The following is a 22,573-nucleotide window of genomic DNA, read 5'->3' on the forward strand; positions in this document are numbered from 1 at the left end:
GGGAGCTGCTGGATGAAGTGGCTAAGTCACTATCATATTTGAGAAGCTGTGGCAGTCTGGTTAAGTTCCCGTCATCTAGAAAAGGGAGAAAATAACCCCCATTTAAAAAAAAAAGGGAAAAAATGAAGACCTAGGGCACTACAGGCCAGTCAGTCTCACCTCTGTGCCTGGCAGGATCATGGAGCACAGAGAGACTGGAACATGTTGCCCAGAGAAGTTGTCTTGAACCCTGGAAGGGGTTCAAGGCCAGGCTGGATGGGGCTTTGAGCAACCTGTTCTAATGGAAGATGTCCCTGATGATCTCTTAGGTCCCTTCCAACACCATGATTTTAAATAAGAGGTTTTTGCATCTTGGAGAACTAAAGGGTTCAGCAGCTTTGTAATTTAGTGCATTGATTTGTACTTTGGAACTGAAGCTTTTGCTGCTCTCTCCTTTTCTGCCACTGGGTGACAGTCAAATATAAACGTACGTTATTGCTCAATTTCCTCATCTTTGAAAAGGAAATAATTAAGTCTTGCTGTATATGTAATGCAAAGCACCATAGACGGGGAAGATGATAAAAATGTCATCCACTTTCACTGGCCTTCTATGCTTCTCTCTATTAATGGAGGCCTATGCGAATGAAAATTATTCTTTCTTGTCAGTGCTTCTGTCACCTTGTTCTGTGTTAATTCCAGGCTGCAGCAGTCCTGTGGCAAGTAGAAATGTTTATGGATGATGGTTGCTGGATCAGGCTGACTTCTTCCTGTACAGGCCAGGAGCTGCAAACCCTATTGCTTAGTATGGTGGTTACTCAATTTGGGAGGGTGTTCAGTAAGATGCCAAAGAAGCTTAATAGATGAGTTGCTGCAGGCTCTGACCTTTGGTGCAGCTGAACCCTATCTTAATAGTTTGTGGACAGAGATGGAGTGATACTGTCGTAACTTTGAAAGGCTGGAGAGGTGTGACTGCTACGGGCATGGGCAGACTTACTGCTGTGAGAACTCTGAAGAAGGGCTGAGAATGGGACATGCTTGCAATGTCTCTTTTTGGGAAAGCCCAGCCCAGGGCGGGCTGTTTCAGCATCAGCTGATTAACACTGCTCTGCCAGCCCTTGGAACTATTTGTCCTGTTCTGGACGGATGTGAAAGTTGAACTTGATGTGATCTTAAACTGGGGTTGAAAAAGCAAGTCTGCTGTGGTGATTCTTTTATGCTGATGCTTTGGTACCCGAGGGGCAAGCATGGCTTTGCCTCTTGAGACATAGTTATCTCTAGTGATTCATTTGCCAAAGTATCCAACAGGAGGTTTTATGAGAAACTTTTCCTGACTTTTGCAGCGAAGTAGACCTCCACTGTTTTGACATGCCAAATGTGATGGCTTTTGTGTGACTAATTCCCTTTTAAGACAGTTTCCCCAAAGTTATGAAGTGGGAAAGCAAATAAGTTGTAGTGCTGTGGATGCTCAAGAGGGTAAGTCATATGAAAACTTGTCTCTTGGGAGTTTTTTAGTTCGGATTCTTTTTCTACTCCTCTAACCCTTCGCTCCTTCCTGGCCATTGTTGGAGATAACTTAGTACACTGTGGTCTTGTCTTTTTTAGTTCTGTTTGAGCTTTGGAACAAGTACAGCTGACCCAGAGATCATCAAATAACTTGCTTTTCTTGGGGAATGGGAAAAGAGAATGCCAAATATGAGTAGTATTTAACAGAGTGTGGCTTTGTCTGGTGTGACTTTTGAGTGCTCTAGTCCAAGCTGTCAAACTGTGGCCAGGTGTATCTCAGGGGCAGGTGCAAGAAGACTAGAAATGTTTATGGCAGAACTGAAGCCCAGAAGCAACTTCCTCTAACTTGAACATAGCTAGTGCCCTTATTCACTGGGGCTATTACCTTCTGAGCTCATCTTTTAATCCTGTGATAGCAGGGAGGGTTGTTCTGCCAGGTGCCACAGTCAGGAGAGAAGGCTGGGCACCACGAACATATTGGAGCTGTCTGCACAAGAGTCTTCTGAGAGGGATCAATTTGCATGTAAAATCTGGCAAGTCAGTGGTGAAAGCTAGTGCTGTGGCAGGGAAGAAGCTGAGCTAATGCCTTGGGTACTTGGGTTCTTTGTTGTCCCTGATGTCTCATGGGAGCTCAGTCACTACTTTTCCATTGTGGCTGGTGGTGCAGGTTTGTTGCTGGCCAGACCTCTTCATCTGTGAAATGCAGCTCTAACCACAGCTGCATTCGAAATAACTGCAGGCAGACACCCCTTTGCACTGAGAGCAGGATGTGAATTCTGGGAGTAGGGGTCAGAGGCAAGCAAGAATTTGTGCCCATGAAATTTGTAGTTTCTGATATCTTGCCCTACCTGTCTTTCATCCACCTCGGGCAATAAAATTTTTCCATCGTTCTTGTCTATGCTACATTGGCAAACAGCTGCATAACTTGTCAGTCTAAATGAGTTTGTCTAAAGGTTAAGCGTTTGGACAAAGTGCGGTTTTCAGTTAAATTTCTCAGAATGAAAAAAACCTGATTGTTGAGCCTGTACAGAGGGAGTTGATTGGGTACAAGTCCAGTCAGTCAGTAGTACCCTTAAAAAAACATAAAGACTGCTGAAGTCTGTAAAACCCCAAATATAAACTCTGGTAGGTGGCATAATTCTAAGCAACAAACTTTGCACAGTGACAGGCTACTTAACCAGGCCACTGGCATTTAATTTGTTGTAAGAACCTTAACATCTTAACACTTAGTTTTATCTGAAGCTTTGTCTACATAAATAAACTGTGTTTGGCCCTGCAAGTCAGAGGTCAACCTGAAGTGGAGTGGGATTGTGGTATGTGAAGCACCAACGTCTAGGAGAAAGCCAGCATGCTTGATGCTTTCTGGTGAGAGAGATGCCTGGCCCAAGATGGCTGATGCTTCCATGGCCACTAAAATGGAAAGGAGGCCAGTTACTGTTGTGGTGACAATGTTGGTGGGGGACCAGAGTGGAACTGCAGAACCAAGAAGAGGTATCATTGTGCAGTTTAAGGATATTATGACAAGTATCTGAATGCAGGGTCTGCATACCTCCAGTCCAAGGAGACCTGAAGTGTGCTGAGGCTGAAAGGAGGTGCCTTTCCTGAGAGCAGATGGTGTTGTCTCCCATTCCTGCTGCTGTGCTGGATCCTGATAATGCAGAAATGGGGTGATCTGTTGACTGACACACAGATCTCTCATTATTCGGCATAAGGGGTTCTTAAGGACAATATTTTTCTAGAAACTCGGGGTTTTCTAATCCTTAATAGTTCCTCAAATACAATTCTCCTAGAGTAAAAGAGCAACGCTAAAATGCCTGTGGAATAAACAAACTGACATAATCTCCTCTTGATGCTTCCATGGAGACTAGTTTTACAGGCTCGTTCCACTTCCACAGAGGCATCAGTCAATGGCATGTTGGTTTCAGATGCACGTGTACATACCTGCCTTGTGCAAGGAGAAAGCTGGAATAAGTCAGGCTTGAAAAAAACCAGCCAGTCTTCTTGATGATATCAGTGCAGGAACATGACACCTTTGCAGCTCTGAGACTGTTTTCTAGTGTGAAAACATGGCCTTACTGGAAGCAGCGAGAGGTATCCAAAGATCTTGCCAGAGCAAGATTGGTTTTTGGTGGCAGAAGAAAGGGGCTGCAGTTCCCTAAAAAGGGAGGAAACCCTGTCTGCATAACTCCCAGAGGAACCTGAGGCTGCTTCCTGTGTCTTATCCAAGCTTCTTTTGGGACATACTATGGCATATGAAAGAATATTGCTCTGTCTCTTGAAGGACTTGGTGAAATTTTTGCTTTAGTGTAAAGCCTTGCAGTGAAACAATGTAAGGCAAGGAACTAAGCTGGAGTACTCCGTGGCTGTGCATTCTAAAGATGTTTTGTTTTGCCTTGTTGGTGGAACAGATGTTCCTGCAGGGCACAAGTATCAGGAAGATTTTGCTGAAGCTATTTAAAATGTTACTCCACAGCTAACTGCCCTGTCTCTTTTCTGTAGCAAACTTCTCCTTTAGTAGAGCTGCTGGAAGATAACTCACGTATCCCTCTGACACTTTTATGCAAAAGTTGGTTTCTCAGTGTAAACAGCTGATGAAAGTGATTGCAAAGCCTTGGCATAAGTCTGATTCCTTTAAATCTGTGTCTGCTTTGTGTCAGTGACCTTTGGAGGTGAGATGATGACCTCTAGGTCTGTCTGTTCAGTGATCTCAACAGAGATCTGATGATGCTGACACCTGGGCCTTCTTATCTAGCTGCAAAGAGCACATAAGGCAGCTAATTTCTGCTAATTTGTTTGAGGTATGGACTGAAAAATTTTGCAGTAAGTGATTGTAGTTAGCTATATACAAGGCTTTTTCCTTGTAGCCAGCAGCAGTCGTGTCTCCTTATCTAGCTGCTGCCGATTAAACCTTGTTTTGGTTCTGTGCACTGCACGTGTGACTCCCCTAGCTGTGAGTTCTGAAGGTCAGTGAGGTTGTGAAATTGGGTACACCTAGTATAGGCACGACTTCCAAGTCCTTAATGTAGAGCTATTGATGTGAAGAGAATGCAAAGTGAAAGTCTGTCAGTAAGCAGACTGGTGGCAGGCAGTTTTTCCTGTACAGTTTCAAAAATGAGAGTATCAGAGGAAGTATTTGCATAGCAAAGCTTTTGAGCAAATGCAGATCTCCCTTTGAGGATCACTGAGCACTGTGAAACTCTGGTGAAACTCAGGCTAGCTTGGTTTGAGTAGCACTGGAGGTCTCCTCAGTGTGCAGCCAGTCCTTCCATGTGGCAGACTGTTTGAGATCTCATCCTCACATGCAGCTAAGTTTCCTCTTAAGTAGATGAGCCAGGAAACTGTGTCATGCATTGAGCCCATTGCTTCCAGCATACTGGAGAGAAATCTGAGGCTGAAGTAAGCCACTCCTTCAGCTTGTTTGTACCAGTCCTGCATGAACCCATACTTCAGAAGCACCAGCTTTGGTTGTTCACAAGCTCTTAATGTCACTGCTGGGATGTTCTTTTTTCTCCAACATCCAGGGCTAGCAAGAACAAGTTTTTCTTTTCACCTTATGCCCTAAATATTTACTAGAAATATTTTTATTTAATCGCCATTGTAACCTGGAATAGACGTCAGAGCCTTGGCAAGCTCTGCAAGGATGTGAACTCCTTGGAGTGAAGTGATGAAGAGTTAACCTTGGTGTAAATTCTAGCAAAGATGCAGAGGGCAGAGACATTGGCTATTTGATTGCTGCATGTCATTGGGATTAAATGGTATTTAGCTCCAGTTCTTTAGGTCAGTGCTAGCAGTGTCCTCTTCTTTAATTTCCCAAATCTTTCCTCAGCGAAGTGCTCTGGAGTGGTACAAAAAGCTTAGTTGACTTTAGCTCTGCTTATTTCTTTGGTGCTCATGAAAGTTCTGTTATCTACCTGGGGAGATGATGCAGCTTTAAACATAAGGCTGACCTGTCTTTCTCAGAAGGTGCTTGTCTGTTTGGATAGAGAGGTCCAAACTGTCTTGCTGCATTTTCCTGGACAGAGCAACAAGATCATGTTGGGTTTATCAGCCTGCATGATGCTAAGTTATTAGAGAACATTATTAAGGTATTAGAGAGTGTCCAAAGGAGGGCAGTGAAGATGGTGAAGGGCCTTGAGAGGGCTGTATGAGGAGCGGCTGAGGTCACTCTGTCTGTTCAGCCTGGAGAAGAGGAGACTGAGGGGAGACCTCATTGCAGTTACAACTTCCTCCTGAGAGGAAGAGGATGGTCAGACAGTGATCTCTTCTCTGTGGTGACCAGTTGTTGGCAGGACCCAAAGGAATGGCCTGAAGTTGTGTCAGGGGAGGTTTAGTGAGATATTAGACAAAGATTCTTCACCCAGAGAGTGGTTGGGTGCTGGAACAGGCTCCCCAGGGAAGTGGTCGCAGCACCAAGCCTGACAGAGTTCAAGAAGAATTTTGACAATATCTCAGGCACATGGTGTGACTCTTGGGCATGGTCCTGTGCAGGGCCAGGATTTGGACTCAGTGATCCTTGTGGGTCCCTTCCAACTTGGCATATTCTGTGATTCTGTAAAGTTCACTTGGCTTTAACTTTTGTTGCTCTGACAAATAGAGAATTGGCTCGGTGAGGAGACTGCGACAAAGCTGCTTGTGTCAGGGACTTGAAGAGTCACACATGGGACACTGTTCTGTGGTGTGCTTACTGTCTGCATGTGTCTCTGCACAGACGTGAGCCAACAGTGTGCTGCCTTTCACCCCCACTGTGGCATGTGAAAGGTGTATGACATCCGTTACTGTCCTGCTATCTGAAGGAAGAACCATTCTGGGCTAGACTGTGTAGGGCCAACAGCCTGGTTGGAAGCCCTTGGCATTGTGTGAAACACTCAGCTGAAGGGAGAAAGGGATTGAGACCATTCCTAACTGTTATGGTGAATATTCATACCATTACGTCATCTGAAGAGGGTATGCCGTGTTCGAGGAGGGGGGGTGTTTTGCTGCGGGGAAAGAGTTGATCCAGGGTCTCAGCCATGGCCAGAAACCGTCCCTGCCTTGCTGGGACAGCAGCAAAGCTGGGAGCCACTGACTCGCTGTGTTGTGCTGGAATCAAAGCAGCCCAGGGGTCACCCCTGCCCCCCCAGCTGCCACACTGCCACAGTCTCACCGGCGCTGCCAGAGTGCCACCCGGGCCTGCCACTGCCAGAGCACATGGAACTGCTGCTGTTCACTTGCCACGTGGAATCGCTGCCTGTGCCGGAGCCCCTGCTGCCACTACACAGCCCAGTCAAGCCAAGTGGGCCAAGGCACTGCATCGGGGGTAACATGTGGCAGAGAACAAGGAGACTCTGAACTGGTACCACCACTGCAGTTTTAGTTTAGTTAACTAAATCGTATGGAGTGGCCAGTTTGGTGGTGTGGCTCCTGTGAGCAGCGCAGTTCTGGTTTTTTTGCTTTTGCCCCTGTTCTTCCATGGTTTTCTTTTGTTTGGTTGGGTGGACAGGGTGGTTGGCAGGGAGGACCCTCCACCATTCTCTTTCCCCTTTGTTCCTGGGGGACTGCGTGATGCGGTAAACTCTTTTTTTGTGGGTAAGCCATTTCCTTTGTATCTTTGTGGTGCTGCTATCTTTCCTTGTTAGTAAACTGTTATTTTTTCACTTAAAACCTCCTTGCTTTTTTTTGTCTCTCTATATTGGGGGGGGGGGCTAATAAAAAGGGGAGGGAATTCATTTTATTGGAGTTCTCCTCCCAATATTTGTCTTTAAACCAAGACACTAACCCCTTTGAGATTCGAAGAGCAGTCTTGGCTTCTTGCCTTCCTACAAACTTAGCTGTGGCTTGACTTTGCTGCTTCCTGAACAACTCAAGCCACTATAGTTGACTTTCTTTCTCCTTGTCTTTGGCACCAGGCTGTCAGTGGTAGCTTGTGTGTTGGGTGAATGTAGCACCAAATTACATCCTTTCATGACCCTTCGGGAGCTTTCTTTTGAACACTGCTTTTTTTTCCAGACAAAAGACTGCTATTCCCAAAGACAAGATGCAACACAGCTGCCTCTCCAGCACTGGATGCTGAATTTGACCTGCTGGTGGGTCACCTGCTCATCACAAATGATGTTTCTGAAGCAGGACTTGAGACTTGCCCAGCTTGCAAAGGTTTGCTTTGGGATTACTTGGAGCAGAGACCTCAGCTATGCTGTTAATAGATCCATCTTAAGATCCCCAGCCCTTGGCCCAGAGCTCTTCACTGGCCTTTCTTGACTGAATGCTTGTTATAAAGGCTGAAATTGTTACTGCTAATACGAGTTGCAATATTGCTGTAGAAAGGCAACAACTCTCAGAAGAGGAGTGTTTGTGGGGAAAAAAACATGCTCTTTGTGGCTTAGGTCAGGGCCCTTTACATTTAGAAGTGCTGGTCTATGAATGACTGAACATGGGGTCAGACTTTATTGCTGTTTTAAGGGACCAGCTACCTGAATCCTTGCTAATAAGGACCTTAGTCCAGTGTAAGCAATAATCAGCCCATGGATGAAGAGTGAAGGCTGAAGGAATGGTAGATGCCCACGTAAAGAAAACCATCATTCTCCTGAACCTGAATATAATCTGTGGTCTGCCAGAGATTAAATATCATGTGTTAACCTACATGAAACTATTTTGTTTAACCTCAGCAGAATTATGCTTTGGGAATATGATTAAGTTTATTCATCTTGGCATTTGCAGTGATGCCCTTTCATAGTGTAGATTAGCTTTTGATTAAAGTAGAAGCAGTAGTTAGACTGTGTCATTTCTGGGCTATCTATGTTTCAAGACATTCTTATCCGTACTTCTGTCTTGAAAAAAGAACTTCTGTCTACCTCTTGCATTCCTGATAAATATGTCTAACCTTTTCCCTATCACTGGAGACTCTTAAAACTTGTGCATGTGTGTATCCCCAGGCAAACTATCCCACTGTTGTAAAGCTTTCCTCGGTGTTGTAGTCACACGTGCTGTGGTTTAGACTTGCTTCCATCATGGCTTTGTGAAGGTTATCACAGAATAAAGCAAGTGTAACGACTTCCTGGGTGTGCTTGAAAATGCAGCCAGAGCGTGGATGGGTCATTACTGAATCAATGAAAACATGTGTTCATGTACACTTTAGTTTTGGAAAAAGAGATACACAACTGGATAGCAATACATTCAGTCAAGGCAGGTCTTTGTCACTTTTGAGTATCGTTCTCAAGGAAAAAACAACCATGCACTTTGAGAGAAAAGCTCTATGGTGGTTCTGTACATTCTCCACTTTAGTATTGATGTCAACAGTCCAGATAAGGAAAAACACATGGTGGTAGATCCCCTGTAAGTCAGGGTCTCATGGGGAAAGCTGTTGGTGACAGTGGACAACAGGGACATGTACTTTCTGTAGCCAAGGTGTTATCCAGACCTCAAAATAGCATCTCAGCGTCTGCAAATAAATGGAAAATTGGTGAGAAAGTTCAGGTGTCTGTTGGTCTCAACCCCTCTCTGTGGGTTGGTCTCAGCATTGCGGGCCATGATGGGGCAGGAGAGGAGAGCATCTTTTTGTCTGCCCACTTTATCCCAGGAAGAGTACTGTTTGCTAAGTAATCATGTCTAGCAGGAAAGCCTGTGTAAGGATTTCCCCCACCTAGAAAACCTCTAGCACCTACTGTATTTCTGCACACGTTCACCCAGGGATATGGGCTAGGTGGATGTGTCCAGTTCAATTCTTTGCAGACAAGAGCTGGCCCTGGATGCTTGAGAGATAATAATCCTACCTCACCCTGGCTGGCTCTACAGAGAAGAGGCTTGTACATCTATGGGGACTTGGCAGAGCCGGTCTGAAGGTGATTATACAGCTAGAGATGGCCAAGAATCACCTCCAGTTACTCCAGCAGTTATTGAATACCCAAAAGGAATTGGACACACCTGTTGCAGGTTTTTTTTCCTCTGGAAGTGACAGCTGTCCAGGCTGGAGTGCTTCCTCTTCTCACACACAGTGCGTTTGATTTCCACATGGAGCATGTATTTCAGCCCTCTGACAATCTAGAGAAAGTAGTTTCCTCCTTTAAAGTAAGGGCAGGGGAAAGAGATGCCAAAATTTTGGCTAGGAATCAAGTGCTACATCTGAAAATTGTGTGTCACTTACACAGAGCCCTCCTGTGTAGCAGGGCGATAGAGGGACAGCTTTAGGCATTCATAGCAGTCCTGAGGAGGATCAGGGCTGCCATGTCTTGGGTGTGCCATAGGAGGGTCAATTAGAAAATGGGTTGAAGGACCTGCAGAAGTGTGCTCTTCTTACCTGTACCATGGCTTTGTTTATTCGTGAATCCTTAAACAGAAAGAGGTCATTGGAACTGTTGTTGTATCTATAAACCCCAAAGCGAGCTGCTTTGCGAACACCAGGGCTGTTGATGTTCGCTGGGATAGGGGAGCCAGGTTTCATGGTTGAATGAGGTGGTGGTACATGTATATCTGAAACAACACGAAACATGACTGTAAAATACATCAGCTGCCTGAAAGGGTGGGACCTTTAACCCTCTTAACGTTCTTACCTGTCCAATGCTTTTTGTGCTTCAGAAGGACTCTGCTCACATCCATTAAAAGTAATTTTCCTTTTTATGTTTGAAATGGTGAAAGAATCCGGTGGAATGAAGTGACATAAAAAGCTGCTGCCAGAAGTGATAGCAGAGCTCAAACTGACTTAGAAGAACCCAGAGTATCACTAATATTATTTAAAAGGTCTCTGGTACAACTCCCAGTTTATAGAAGGACTGACTTTGAATCTACTTATAAAGATAGATCAGGTTGTTCTGAGTACAATACAGTTTTGATAACATATCAAACACTGGCTAGAGAGCCCTGCTGCTCTTAGTTTGCATATCTTATCTTGCAGATATAAGTTCTTTCTCACCCACACCACCCTTAAGCCTTTGATAGCATCTTGAGGTTTTTATGTTAGAAGCATTTAGATAGTGATCAAGGTGAGGGGAAGATGCCCTCATTGTATATACTGACAAAAGACAGGGTGTCCCTCTTCTCCAGCTGGGCAGGGAAGGGCCTGGGGCAGAACTTGGACTAGTTCCTCACTGTAAAATGAGCTGCTTTGAGAATTGAAGTGCTGTTGCCCCGACCCAAATGTCAGGGACCATCTTCTGTCAATGTCAAGATCCCACATGGAATACTTCATCAAACTCTGGGGCCTCCAGCATAAGAAGGACATAGACATGTTTGAGCAAATCCAGAAGAGGGCCATGAAGATGATTAGAGGATGGAGCACCTTTCCTATGAGGAAAAGCTGAGAGAATTGAGATTGTTCAGCCTGGAGAAGGTTCTTAGGTGACCTTATTGCAGCCTTTCAGTACCTGAAGGGAGCCTACAAGAGACATGGAGAAGGACTTCTGACAATGGCATGTAGTGACAGGAGGAGGGGTAATGGCTTTAAACTGGCAGAGGGCAGGTTTAGATTAGATATTAGGAAGAAATTCTTCACTGAAAGGGTGATAAGACATTGGAACATGTTGCCCAGAGAAGTTGTGGATGCCCCATCCCTGGAAGTGTTCAAGGCTAGGCTGGATGGGACTTTGAGCAACCTGGTCTAGTGGAGGGTGTTCCTGCCCATGACAGGGTGTTTGGAATAGATTATCTTTAAGGTCCCTTCCAACCCAAACCATTCTATGATTATCAAGGTCATGAAGTGGAGAAACAAGTTGTGGAAGAAATGGAAGTTGGGGGGTGTGAAGGTTAACCCATTGCCTTTCACACTAGAGCACTTCATAGAATCATTTACTGTATATTTTTACTTGGTTGTGTAGCTATTTCCCCATGCTCTGCTTATTTTTCAATACTTGAAAAGAAGCTGGAAGCTTACAGTTGATATCATTATTTCATCCCCTTTTACATTTGGCTTCCTCTCCATTTTCCATTTTCCCACTTCTGAAATCAAAGAAGAGTAAAAAATCCTCAACCTGCACAAGGGGCCGTGCAGCCACTGCTAATGCTAAGACCTGCCAGTGCAGGAGATGATGCTCAAGTTCATGCTGTGTTTGTGTAGGCAGTGATCGTGTGCACACAGAACTTGTATTGAATCCATTGTGAAAGTCAAGCTTTTTATCACCTCTAGTGGTTTTTCACAAATAGATTACTCACTCACAGCCAGTTACACAGAGCATAGACTCTAAGCCAATTTGCACTGAGAAACCTAAGTAGAAGACAGGGTCTTGGTGATCCATTTAAAAAATAGATTATTTAAAAAAAAACCCAAACCAAACCAGCATTACATGTCATCATCATCAGCATAGAAATTTGCAAAAATTTATCTTACAGGTTGCTTATATATGTCCTAGTTACACTATCACATCCTCCTCCACAGGTGTTAATTGCTGCACCTACTTGCAACACTGTTCAAGGATTTACATCTTGACCTGAAAAGACTCAGTTCTACATCCCTCCTCAACCCAAGGATGTCCAAATTCATATCTCTTCCTGGCTGATACCACAGCTACCTTAATGACTTCCATGTTTTCTTGCAGATGGGAGCTGAGAGACCATGTGTTTGAAAGGAGCAAATGTTCTCCACGTGGCTTTGTGTTTGGTGTGGAGGTGATGAACTTTCCTATCCCATGTCTCTGATCTATGTTGGGACTGGGTGTGCAGCCATTGCTGGGCAATCTGGTGGTGTTTTTTCACCTAATAGTCCAGAATCCACCTATGGGTCCCAAGATTATTCTCTATGGGATGGTATTTTCTCACTGTAGCAAGGATGGGATTCAAGAGTCACAGAAGCTCATGACCATGGAGCCTTGGACTGAAGGTATTTCTTAAGCAAGCACATTTTACCCAGTTGTCAAAGGGGGTTAAGGCACTAGGATCCACAGGTGATTCAAGAGGGTCATGCAGGACCTGCCTGAAGTCAGAAAGGAAGTTTGAGGTAGAGCCAGGCTTTGGTTTGCCCGTAAGGCCAGCTGTCCTTTCCCTCAGGAATGCCATGCTTTTACCTGTGCCATCAATACCAACCCAACAGCTTATAGGAATCAGTTTTATCCTGAGCTCACCTAGCAACTGAAATAGTCTGCCAAGCTAAAAGCAGGTCACTGCCCTGGGTTCTTCTTGCTGCTCACCAGGACCTTGCTTGAATCTGTGCTTTCACACCTGTTGGAAGGTCAGGTGTGGCAGTGATGGGGGTGTTAACATCAGATACTCTTCTTTGTAGAAGAAATCATAGGCTTTTTCAGTCTTAACACAAGGTCCTTTTGTGGCTTTTGAGAGCCCTCAACACCTCTTGAGTCATGGTGATGTCTTTTACAGGCATGGGGTGCGAGGGTGAGTGAGACTGGCTGAAATTACACTTTATAGGAAAAAAACTATCACCTGTGTTACTCAAACCAAAAGTCAGAGTCCAAAGTGACCTTGTTCCTGACTCCAGTGCCTGGTAGATTGATCAGTGTCACATGTGGCTACATGTCTGAAATGCATCACCTGGAGATCTTTACCCTCCTATTTTCCTTCGATGACTCAGATTCCTTAAGGTTAGGATTCAGTTTTCTTTGTGTGCTTTGCTTCTCATTCAGGATGGTCACTGCATGGCACACACACTGGACTGAAGTCACTTTTAGTGTTTGAAATAGTTTGCAGTACTATATTTCCAAAACTCGGAAACTCTCTGATGTGAGGCACCTGTACTCTCTGCAACCTTTTCTGTCTGTTTCTTCCCTAGCTTGGCCCTTGAGTGCCATTACCTTAAAAAGTTGAATTTGTGTAAGGTGATGGCCCAGCTCCAGGCACAAGGCAGAATGGCTCAGAGGGTCAGATAGCAGTGCAGGGCTCTAGGCATACCAGCATTGCTGAAACAATTGTAATCCAGTCCTGGGCAGGAGCAGAGACACTGCATGACCTGCCCAGGCACCTACAATACTTAGAGGCCCAGAGGATGTGATCTCATGACTTGGGCAGAAAACTCTTGTGGGTCTACCAGGAGATGCTTAGGGCCAGAGCATACATATTTCAGACCCCATCATTGCTTCTGGATTTGTAAATGTGAAGAGAGAGAGAACGAGAGAGAAGCCAGCCCTCCTCCTGCTCCTCCTCTTGGATGATGGTAGGGTTAGATTCTTTTCTTGCTCAAACTTAACAAGCAAGCGAGGACTGTTCTTGCAGAGAGGAGCTGAATGTTGTATTAAGAGGACCTCTTTTGTGCTTTCTTCCTTAAGTAATACTTTCAGGACCTCGTTTCTGCAGTATGAGAGAGCAATCCTGTAGATGCTCCCTCCCAGCCCGCAGTGAAACAAATAGGCAGATTGAAACAGGTTGATTTTTTTTTTCTATAAGGCGCTTTCAAAACCTCTTCCTCGTTACTAGAAGCAATGCTAGGCCTTATCTTTACACTTAAGATGCACCAGAGTCCCTGCATGCCTCTGCAACACCTAAGGGAAACCACAGCAGAAACAAAAATCTACTGGCTAACCAAATACCATCCCCGAGTGCATCAGTATTTTCAGTATATGGGAGGCAAAGTGAAACTGAAGTAGAACTAAAACCTTCAGAGAAAAACACTCCTGCTTGCAGCTGCCATTCTAAAGATTTAAGGGCAGCTGCAATTAAGTTTCCTTGCTCAGCAAAGAAAGAAACGATACAGAATAATGCTTCATTAAAGTCAGCTAATCGGCACTCAAGTGCCCATCTGTACCTAGCAATCAAGTTGTTACCCACAATCTTTAGATTTAGTATTTAAGGTCACGCAGAGTTAAAACCGTTGACTTTAAAATCCTTAAATGATATCCATGGAGATAACATGCTTAACTACAAGGAAAGTCTTTTAAGCAGTTGGATTTTCAGCTGCAGTCTCAACCCTGCAGTGCTGAGCCAGCATGGGCAGCAGTTGGAAAAGAGCTGTTATTGACCAGTGCATTAGGTAGCAGCACTCACAGAACCTAAAACACAAGGACAAAAGCAATTATTTTTCACTCTTACCACATGAAGTCCTGTTGAAGCTCCAGAGTGTTAAGCAGCAAAGTACAATACAACTGTAGATGAAGTTCACTGCCATCTCCACCACTTCATAGGAGCCTGGCAGACAGGGGAGTGACTGCCCTACTTCCTGCTGGAGAAGATATGCCTCTGTGAGTGCTCTTATTGGCTGTGGGGGAAAGAAAAAAATCACCCTAAAACCCCCTGAGTCATCACAGCTCTGACGTAGATCATCTGCCTCTTGCTGATGACCACATACATCGAAGTCCAGCCACAAAGCTCTGGCTTGGTAATAGCAGCACCAGCCTTGCATTAGACAGGGACTTTTGCTTTGTGATCCTCAGGGGTTTTGCAGAAGCATAGGCAGATATGTGTGACCTAATACTGGGAAATGGTGTGGGGGTGAGGAGTGTAAGAGTCACGTGCTTTGAGGGGGAAACTTAATCCCTAAGAAATGGGCAGTGAGCCCTGTGGATGTAGGTCTTGGCTTGTATATGTGCATCTGCATGTGGAGAAGCCTGACAGAGATGATGAGTCCAGTGTCTTACTTCTGCTGATGTAGAGATGTGGGGTTTGGGTGAAAGACACACAAAAGTTTTAGGGCTATCTACCCAAGAGGACTGAGTGGAGCAAAGCTGGCAGGAAGAAGATTTTGGTTTTGATGGTAGAGGAGAACATCATACCCTACATTTAAGAAGGCTTTATGACAGTAGGAAAGGGCTGTGTTAGGTTCAGAGATGAGGAGTTTTTCTCTAGGTGCTCTCCAGAAACCAAGGGAAACATGAGGAGAGGGGTATTTTGTCTCTCTGCCTTGCAGAGCTTTTCAGTTCTAGGGTTGGATTCCCCAGTGTCAGTATATGGTTTCCAGAGACTTGCTCTCTAGGCAGTGTTGGCCCATGCTGAGAAGCTTGAAAAACTGGGGAAAAGGCTTAGCTTCCAGATTTGTGGTCCACCTGAAATAACCAGCTGACAGATTCAGGAGACCAGGAGATGAACTATTGTCTCACTGAAGGGCTTAGAGGGGTGGACCTCAGTCTGTGTGTGGGCGTTTGCTTCAGGTGATACTTAAAAGCAGCAGAAACAAAGTCCAGTCTTGTTTACTTGAGATACATCTCTTATCTAATTCTCTAGGACTTCTCTAAGATTATTTGAGAATACCGGAATGCTGTGAGTAATGTTTCTATTCCTCCTATCATAGGTGAACAGGAAGGTGATGGTTGCCTTTCACTTGCCCCGACAATGAATCCTGCTCTTTTTTGACCAAAGGCTGCCTCAAGTAAGGTCCTAATGCAGGGCAATGTGCATGGTGTATAAGAGGCTTGAGGAAAATAATCTTAGAGTTTCCTTGTAGGAAGGGATTAGTAAACACTCTATTGAAATGTCCCACCAGGAAAGAAAGGGGAAAGCATGGTGTGTCATATTTATCGTCAGCCCTTCTTGCACAGTCTGCTGAATCAGACTCCAAACCCTGCGGAAAACACTGAGATAGAATGAGAAGGACAATATTGACTCCTCCTCCTTTTTTTTTTTTTTTTAGAGCTGACATAGTAGCCTGTCCCATGACTGCGACACAGGTAGAGACTCAGTCAAGTATTTTCAGGCCTCCCTTTCTCCTGAAGAACTGTGCTCTACAGTTTCTACCTCACTGAGAGACTCTGGAAGAGTGTCTTCTTAAGCCTATAAGGCTGTCTGGTCCTCTAACATGCAAGAAAGATGTGGTTGAGACCCTCATCACCAGATCCCTACCATGTGATGCACCAGAAAGGGGTTCAGGTCCTGCAGGACCTCCATTGCATCTCCTTTTGCTTCCTGGTGTGCTCACAGTGGCCTTTTGATTTGAGTTGAAAGGGGCCTGCTGTGAGTGATTTGGGGGGATCTTTCTGGAGTGCAGATTCCTTCCTCACTTTAAACAAGCGCCTGGGGCACCACGAGCAGCCCTTTGACAGTGTTTGGTGTGAGTGGGGATGGTGACTAGCAGAGGTAATGCGTGCGCTGACGTGCACGGAGCTGTGGTGCTGTGTAGGTGTGGAGTTGCACGGCCACCTTAATTCGGTGATGGCACTAGAGGGCACCAGGCGGTAATTCCCGGTGCTGGAGCCCAGCCTCCCTCTTCGGAGGACGTTCTCCCCGCCTTCTTCCCTCTCCCCTTCTTTCCATAAAATCGATCATTTATAGCTCCTCCACATCAAGTTTTGTATTTTTCTATTGCCCCTTTTATGATTTTGTTGAGGAAATTTCTCCTGTTCTTTTCTCCTAGGAAGTAACAGAGTGCTCACTAATGAGTAGTAGTATTAATAGTGCTGAGTACCATTATGTAAAAAGCACAAAGAACATAACATCAAAAATCCCACCAAAAAACTCCCTTCCCCCAATAACAGACAAACAACAGCAAACTCCTCTATATGGATATACTTGTTTTTTTCCTTGGGAATTTTTGTGCTGTGGAAAAATTTGTGACTGGAGACTGGGACTATTGTCCCTTTGTGATGTCTCATTCCAAACAGGTATCATTTCCTAAGATACTGCTCTTGCCCCAAATCCATCTGCAGGAGGAATGGAGGAGCATGATGTCTTGTCTGACATCGAACCTCAGAAAATGAGTCAGATACTCTTATCATTGAAGGTCCTTCAAGGTCAATGATAGGACTTTCATCCACTTTCCCTGGAACACATGTGTAGTTCACTTCCTGCACTCCAGAACAGGGCATGTGGGGCACTCTGTGGAGTAGTTTCCACTCGCTAAATTTCCCATTATGTGACTGTTTCCTGTGTGAGCAGACATCCTGAACAGGGAGAGGATAAGTGGGCAAGGAAAGACTCACTGATTATCCCAGGGTAAACAGAGCATTTGCTTTAATCAAATAGCTAGTCCTGAGCCAGTCTAAATCAAACTTGTGATCTTTCTGCATCGAGCTGGATTATATAGGCCTTAAAAGTCTTGCACACACATGAGAACCCTTGTGTTTGTTTTTTTGTGTGAGTAGGAGATGTTTGTTGCAAGTTTATACCAAGCCTGCTCTCTTTTCTGCAAGGGAATTTGCAGGGTCATTACCTTCTTTCTCTCACTGTTAGTGTGAGTTACTAGAGGCTTTGGAAACAGTGGGTAACTGTGAGGACTTTTTCGATTAAAATAAAAAAAAACCACCATACTTCTATTATCTATAAACCAAGGATATAATTATATTCTCCTTTTTACTGAAGAAGCAAAATCCACAGTATTGATATTTGATTTTCATGACATTTGGTGCATGACGGGGACTTCTTCATCATTGCTTTTTCCTTCAGTTATTCAAGGCCAGACCTTCTTCCAAACAGCACAACCAAGCAGTTGCTACCATGGCTTCCTAGAATAATGCCAACTGGATCTGCAAGAGATCCTGTTGGAATTATACTCCTGTAAATGCAAACCACAATATTTAATTTTCAGTTTTTAAGCCCTAAACTTGAAAGAAATGGGTATGACATCTTCCACACTCAAGACCTGCACTTTGCAGATGCTGAAATACGTTGAGATGCAGAGGAAAGACAATTCAAGAAAGAAGGACTAGGATAAACAACTGAGGTGAGGACTCAGCTGCTCCTACAGCAGGAACACCTCACTAGCTCACCTTTTGTAAGTGGAAAACCATACTGTTCATATAGCAGCAGCTTTACAGTACAGGGTAACCCGGACAAGCCACAGAATGCTTGAAACCCTTCTGAGCAGGTATGTGGCTGAACAAGTTTGATGAGGTATATGGGAAGAGGAAAATGGTACAGAGCATATGTCCCTATGTAGCATAAAGTCAGCAGTGTGAATATGTGAATATTCAGACAGTTGTGAATATGTGTCTGTGTACTCACTAACAGTAGGATGAATAGGAGAAATTGATGAGTTGACCTCAAAGCAGAGAACTTGTCTCATACTCCCTTGCCTTTTCTGCCAGGTGTTCTGTAGCTCACTAGCACACCCCACCTGTGCCTCCACTGCAGAAGTAACTGATTTTTCAAAGGGATCAAGGCTTATGCAGTTGCATCTGTTTTTTAATACCAGCAATAACTTTTGAATTTCCATTAAATATGAAAGGAGTCTGGAAGACTTGAAGATAATCTGGTTACCATACATTTCTTGAGAAGAGAAGAGAGGAGAGAAGTGAAGAAGAAATTACTGGCTGGGCTGAGGAGTACAACTGTGACATCATTCAGTTTATCTGCCAGCAGCACTGTCAGCTGCTGTGCAGATATTGCCTATAGATTGCACTGTGGGTTATTTATAGGATGGGTCATATGTTAAGACCCCTCCATGTTTTACCTTGAGGCTATTTTAGTAATTTTGACATTAACAAACCTCCCATGCTCTCCATCTGAAGAGCACAGAAGCATTAGTTCTGTTAGCTGGCTGGGGTCCTGTTTGGAGACTGACCTAGTTAAATATGTCTTATAACTTTGGAAACTGCCTGAGCAGAGCCACAGGCTTAGGCAGACAGTTAATCACAGAATGTTCTGAGTTGGAAGGGACCCACAAGGATCACTGTGTTCAACTCTTAAGTGAATGGCCCATACGGGGATCAAACCCACAACCTCGGTGTTATTAGCACCATGCTCTAACCAGCTGAGCTAATCTCGGGGTCAATGCTGCTAAATGCTTGAGTTTCAGCAGTGCTGGAGGTTCCTGCGGTGGACTACAATCAGTTGTGCAAGAGGTCCATGGAAAACACTCACCAAATGAACTTGTGAACTCTGTTAGACACCAGCTACCACAGCAATCAACTAAGAGTAGTTAGCAAGTCTCTATCTAGTTCATGGATGAGAACGCTTACAGCTGCTGATTACAGATGCTTTCCCTCCCTTAGAGTCACCCTGAAGGAAGCAAGCCACTGTTTCTTTGAAAAGAGGGAAGAGGTTGTCTCAGAGGTGGGAAGTTGTGTGATATGAGCTCAACAGGGGAAGTTGCAGAGGGTTAGAGCTGCTAAACAGCCATTTAGATGGCCAAACTAGGGGTCGCAGTGAGAGACTGTCTCAAGATGGCAGCTATCAAGAATTGCTTTTCAGATGAACACTGTGTTTTCTGTATTCAGGATCAGTCCTAACACAAGCCATGAGGAAGCACGTGCACAACACAGTGCGACATATTGGCGCTGCAATGTAGGCCTATGTCTGCAATGCAGCACATGCTGCAGGTCTCCCAGTATGAAGGAGGATAAATCTGTGCTCTCCAACCGTGTTTGAAAATCCCATTCACAACTTGATGGAGCTTCTCTGTCTGGCAGGTACCCAGCTATTCAGCACTGATGAGACTTGGATTTAACAGCCCCAGTCTGTGTTCTCCCACAGAGAGCAGAAAATTGTGTCCTTAATAAAATTTAAACCAAACAGACCTGGGTGCTTTACATTGATACACTAGGCAGAGTGTTAGCTTTGCAATGCCCCTTTCCCATGTGAAGTACATGTGGAGCCTAGGGTGAGGGCAGCAAAGTCCCTCTCCCTTCCCAGCCACTAGGCTTCTCCCTGCAGTTTGGGCAGAGACTTGAAGAGCCACACAAATATTATCTGCTGAAATCCATTGCTTAAAATGTGGCTAAGCCAGTTCTATGCAGACAAAAGTGAGGAATCAATCAAGGCTTAATGATTTTTCCCAGAACGCAACAAGGCCTGTTTAACAGCAATCTTTGCTATTCCACCCCTCCTGAAAGGTAGTGCATGTATTCACTACATTTTCCTGCATTCAGCTTCTTTTCCCTTTAACATCAGATCGCTTAATAGAGAAAGTATTACAACAGAATTGTAGTAGAGAGAAATCTGTCATGAGAGAAAAAGAAGAAGTTTGTACTCATTATATTTAGAGAGTTCAGTGTGTGTGTGAATCAACAGTAACATCTTTCCCTGGGAGGGAGCATTTGGGGCTGGTCATAGAGCCTGTGCCATCCACTGCCTGTAGAAGTGGCAGTAAGCTAAAGCTTCAAGGCCCTTTCTGGAGGCAACAGGGAGTTCTCAAAAACAGCTCCACCTGAGAGGACAGTTATGAACAGCACCTGCTTTGTTAGTGCCTATGAAGCAAACCAGGTATACAACAAGGATGGAAGAGCTGTGCTTAAGTTTCATAAAAGAATCCAGAAATGACACTAGCCTCCATGCTAGGTGCCATGTGAGCTGAGCAGTGGCGGTTGGGGAAAAATGTGATGCCTGGTTACCCTGTCCTAATAGGATTTCTGCACTTTTCTTGGCAGAAGCAAGTGCTGCTCACTGTTATAGACTGGTAGAATAAATTCAGTCATGCTGGAGACACTGGTTGGGAGTTTTCTGTGGAAAATGGTTTTTTTTTGCAATGTCAAAATATATTGCTGTGAAATGAGCTTTCTCAAATATCTTAGATTTATTTTTTTCTGTTTTCCACCAGAAATATACAATCAGAGCAAGTCAGAGTGCTTTGAATTGTGCTGCCATTAAACAGGGCTGCTGTAGTGCCTCAAGGGAGTATGATAAGATGTGCTCTGTGCAGGATGTGGGAAGGGGTCAAGCTCTGTGTCATCTTTGATCTCCCTCTGGGGCTATATTGGTTTTCCATCACACGTAGTATACCTCATTTTGCAATATGCGCCCTGGGTGCAGCCAAGCTCCATCACATCCCCCCTAGGTCCATGACCAGAGTCCTTGCTCTGGCTCAAAGACGCTTCTTCTGTATAAGACCAATGGAGTGGGAAGCTGTGTGTCACTGGTGTTGCCCTGTGGTCCTCATTGTTTTTGCTGGCTGTGCCCGAGGGTGAAAGCTAAAAAGTGAGTCATCTCTGGCAATGGGAGCAGAGATGCAGGAGGGGAGCAGACCTTCTTGACACTGACCCTGTAGTGATCAGGTTTTCCCATTATTTTCTCTTACTTCAGGCTGCTGCTCTTTCTGAGGCAGTGGGATGTCAGGCTTACAGAGTTTCAGTAGAGACCAGTGAGCAGCTTTCTCTGTCAGAAACAGCTTTCCTCAACAGAAAATAACTATGGTTACTTTGTCCACAAGCTGCCTGAGACAAAATAAGATTTTGTCTTATGTAAAATGAGACCCTGCAGATTTCCTCTGTGAGATGGAAAGAGCTGGAGAACTTAATATGAAGACTGAGGTGTGAGAAAAATCCCCATGACACTCTGGGAGGTTGCTCTTTTCCTCCTTGCTAGGCAGCCCAGCATCATCACCCAAGCATAAGGAGACAGAGAAAATGGGAACAACAGGCATGGGACACCCACCAATGAGCAGTTTCTCTTGGTGTTATGCCAGTAGTTTGGTCCCCATCTCTTTCTCATTACATATGTGCCAGCAGTGCTCAGCTGACAGAGAGGATGGGTGGGAAGCAAGTGGACTTACAATGCCCGGGTTGAGGCCAGGGTAATGTCATGGCTGTGGCTGCTGGCACTGAAGATAAGTGGTAAGGAGAGCATCAGCCAGATTTGAGGCATTGAACCACTGTCATCTCATGATTCAATCAGTAGAGACTTTGATGAAGGCCCCTAAGCTGAGGCTCCTAAGAGGAGAAAGGAGTTGTCCTCCATAAATACACTGTGAAGGCAGGAATAGCAGAGGTGAAAAGGGATCTGCCACTTGCAGGACAGAATGGTGCAGCTACCAATTAGTCCAGCAATTCCTTGGAGGAAAAAGAAAAATCCTCAAACTTGGAGATTTACAGAGTAGATGTACAAGTATTTAAAAGTAGCTTTGTCCTGTGGAAATACAAATGTCTTTAGCATAGGAACCCTCATCGTCAACTAACTTGGACAGAAGCTCTAAAGGGCTGCTTGGTTGTAGAAAGACATTATTCAGAGCCAAAGAACCAAGACATTTGCATGAAAACTCAGGGCAGCAGATGTGTCACTGAAGAGCTGGGAACACCTGTCTTTTCTTTCTTATGGGAACATATTTTTCTATGTAAAACAGCAGACTAAAAAGTAAAAGGTGAAGAAGAGCTGAGCTCAGTGTCTGTAAGCTACACTTCTGCTCTGAATAGGGCTGAAGGTCCAGGATCCTGTGTGTCCTGTGCACTGTGGACAGGGGTTCCTCTTGCAGTTGATGAAAGATGACAGGTGTTAACCTTGGAGCAGACAGAGCTTGGCACAGAAGGCTAGACTTTTTTGGGATTCATGGAGAAGCAAAAGAGTTAATATTCCTCTGCTGGCCTCCCAGCAGAGAAGCACTCTGTGC

The 22,573-nt window shown here is 44.7% G+C and overlaps 1 protein-coding gene across 1 annotated transcript; it reads right to left on the reverse strand.

The window, feature by feature from the left end:
• Window positions 1-8,630: 8,630 nt before the first annotated feature.
• On the reverse strand, window positions 8,631-14,522 carry CST7 (cystatin F). Its single transcript, XM_008922929.3, has 4 exons — window positions 14,419-14,522; window positions 9,752-9,924; window positions 9,379-9,495; window positions 8,631-8,896 (listed from the first exon to the last, which is right to left on the reverse strand). The coding sequence occupies exons 1-4, from the start codon at window positions 14,492-14,494 to the stop codon at window positions 8,804-8,806; spliced, it is 459 nt and encodes a 152-aa protein (XP_008921177.3). The 5' UTR covers window positions 14,495-14,522; the 3' UTR covers window positions 8,631-8,803.
• Between the last annotated feature and the right edge of the window lie 8,051 nt (window positions 14,523-22,573).

The sequence above is a fragment of the Manacus vitellinus genome, unplaced genomic scaffold (genome assembly GCF_001715985.3).
Source record: "Manacus vitellinus isolate BGI_N305 unplaced genomic scaffold, ASM171598v3 scaffold_81_pilon, whole genome shotgun sequence".
Classification (NCBI taxonomy): domain Eukaryota; kingdom Metazoa; phylum Chordata; class Aves; order Passeriformes; family Pipridae; genus Manacus; species Manacus vitellinus.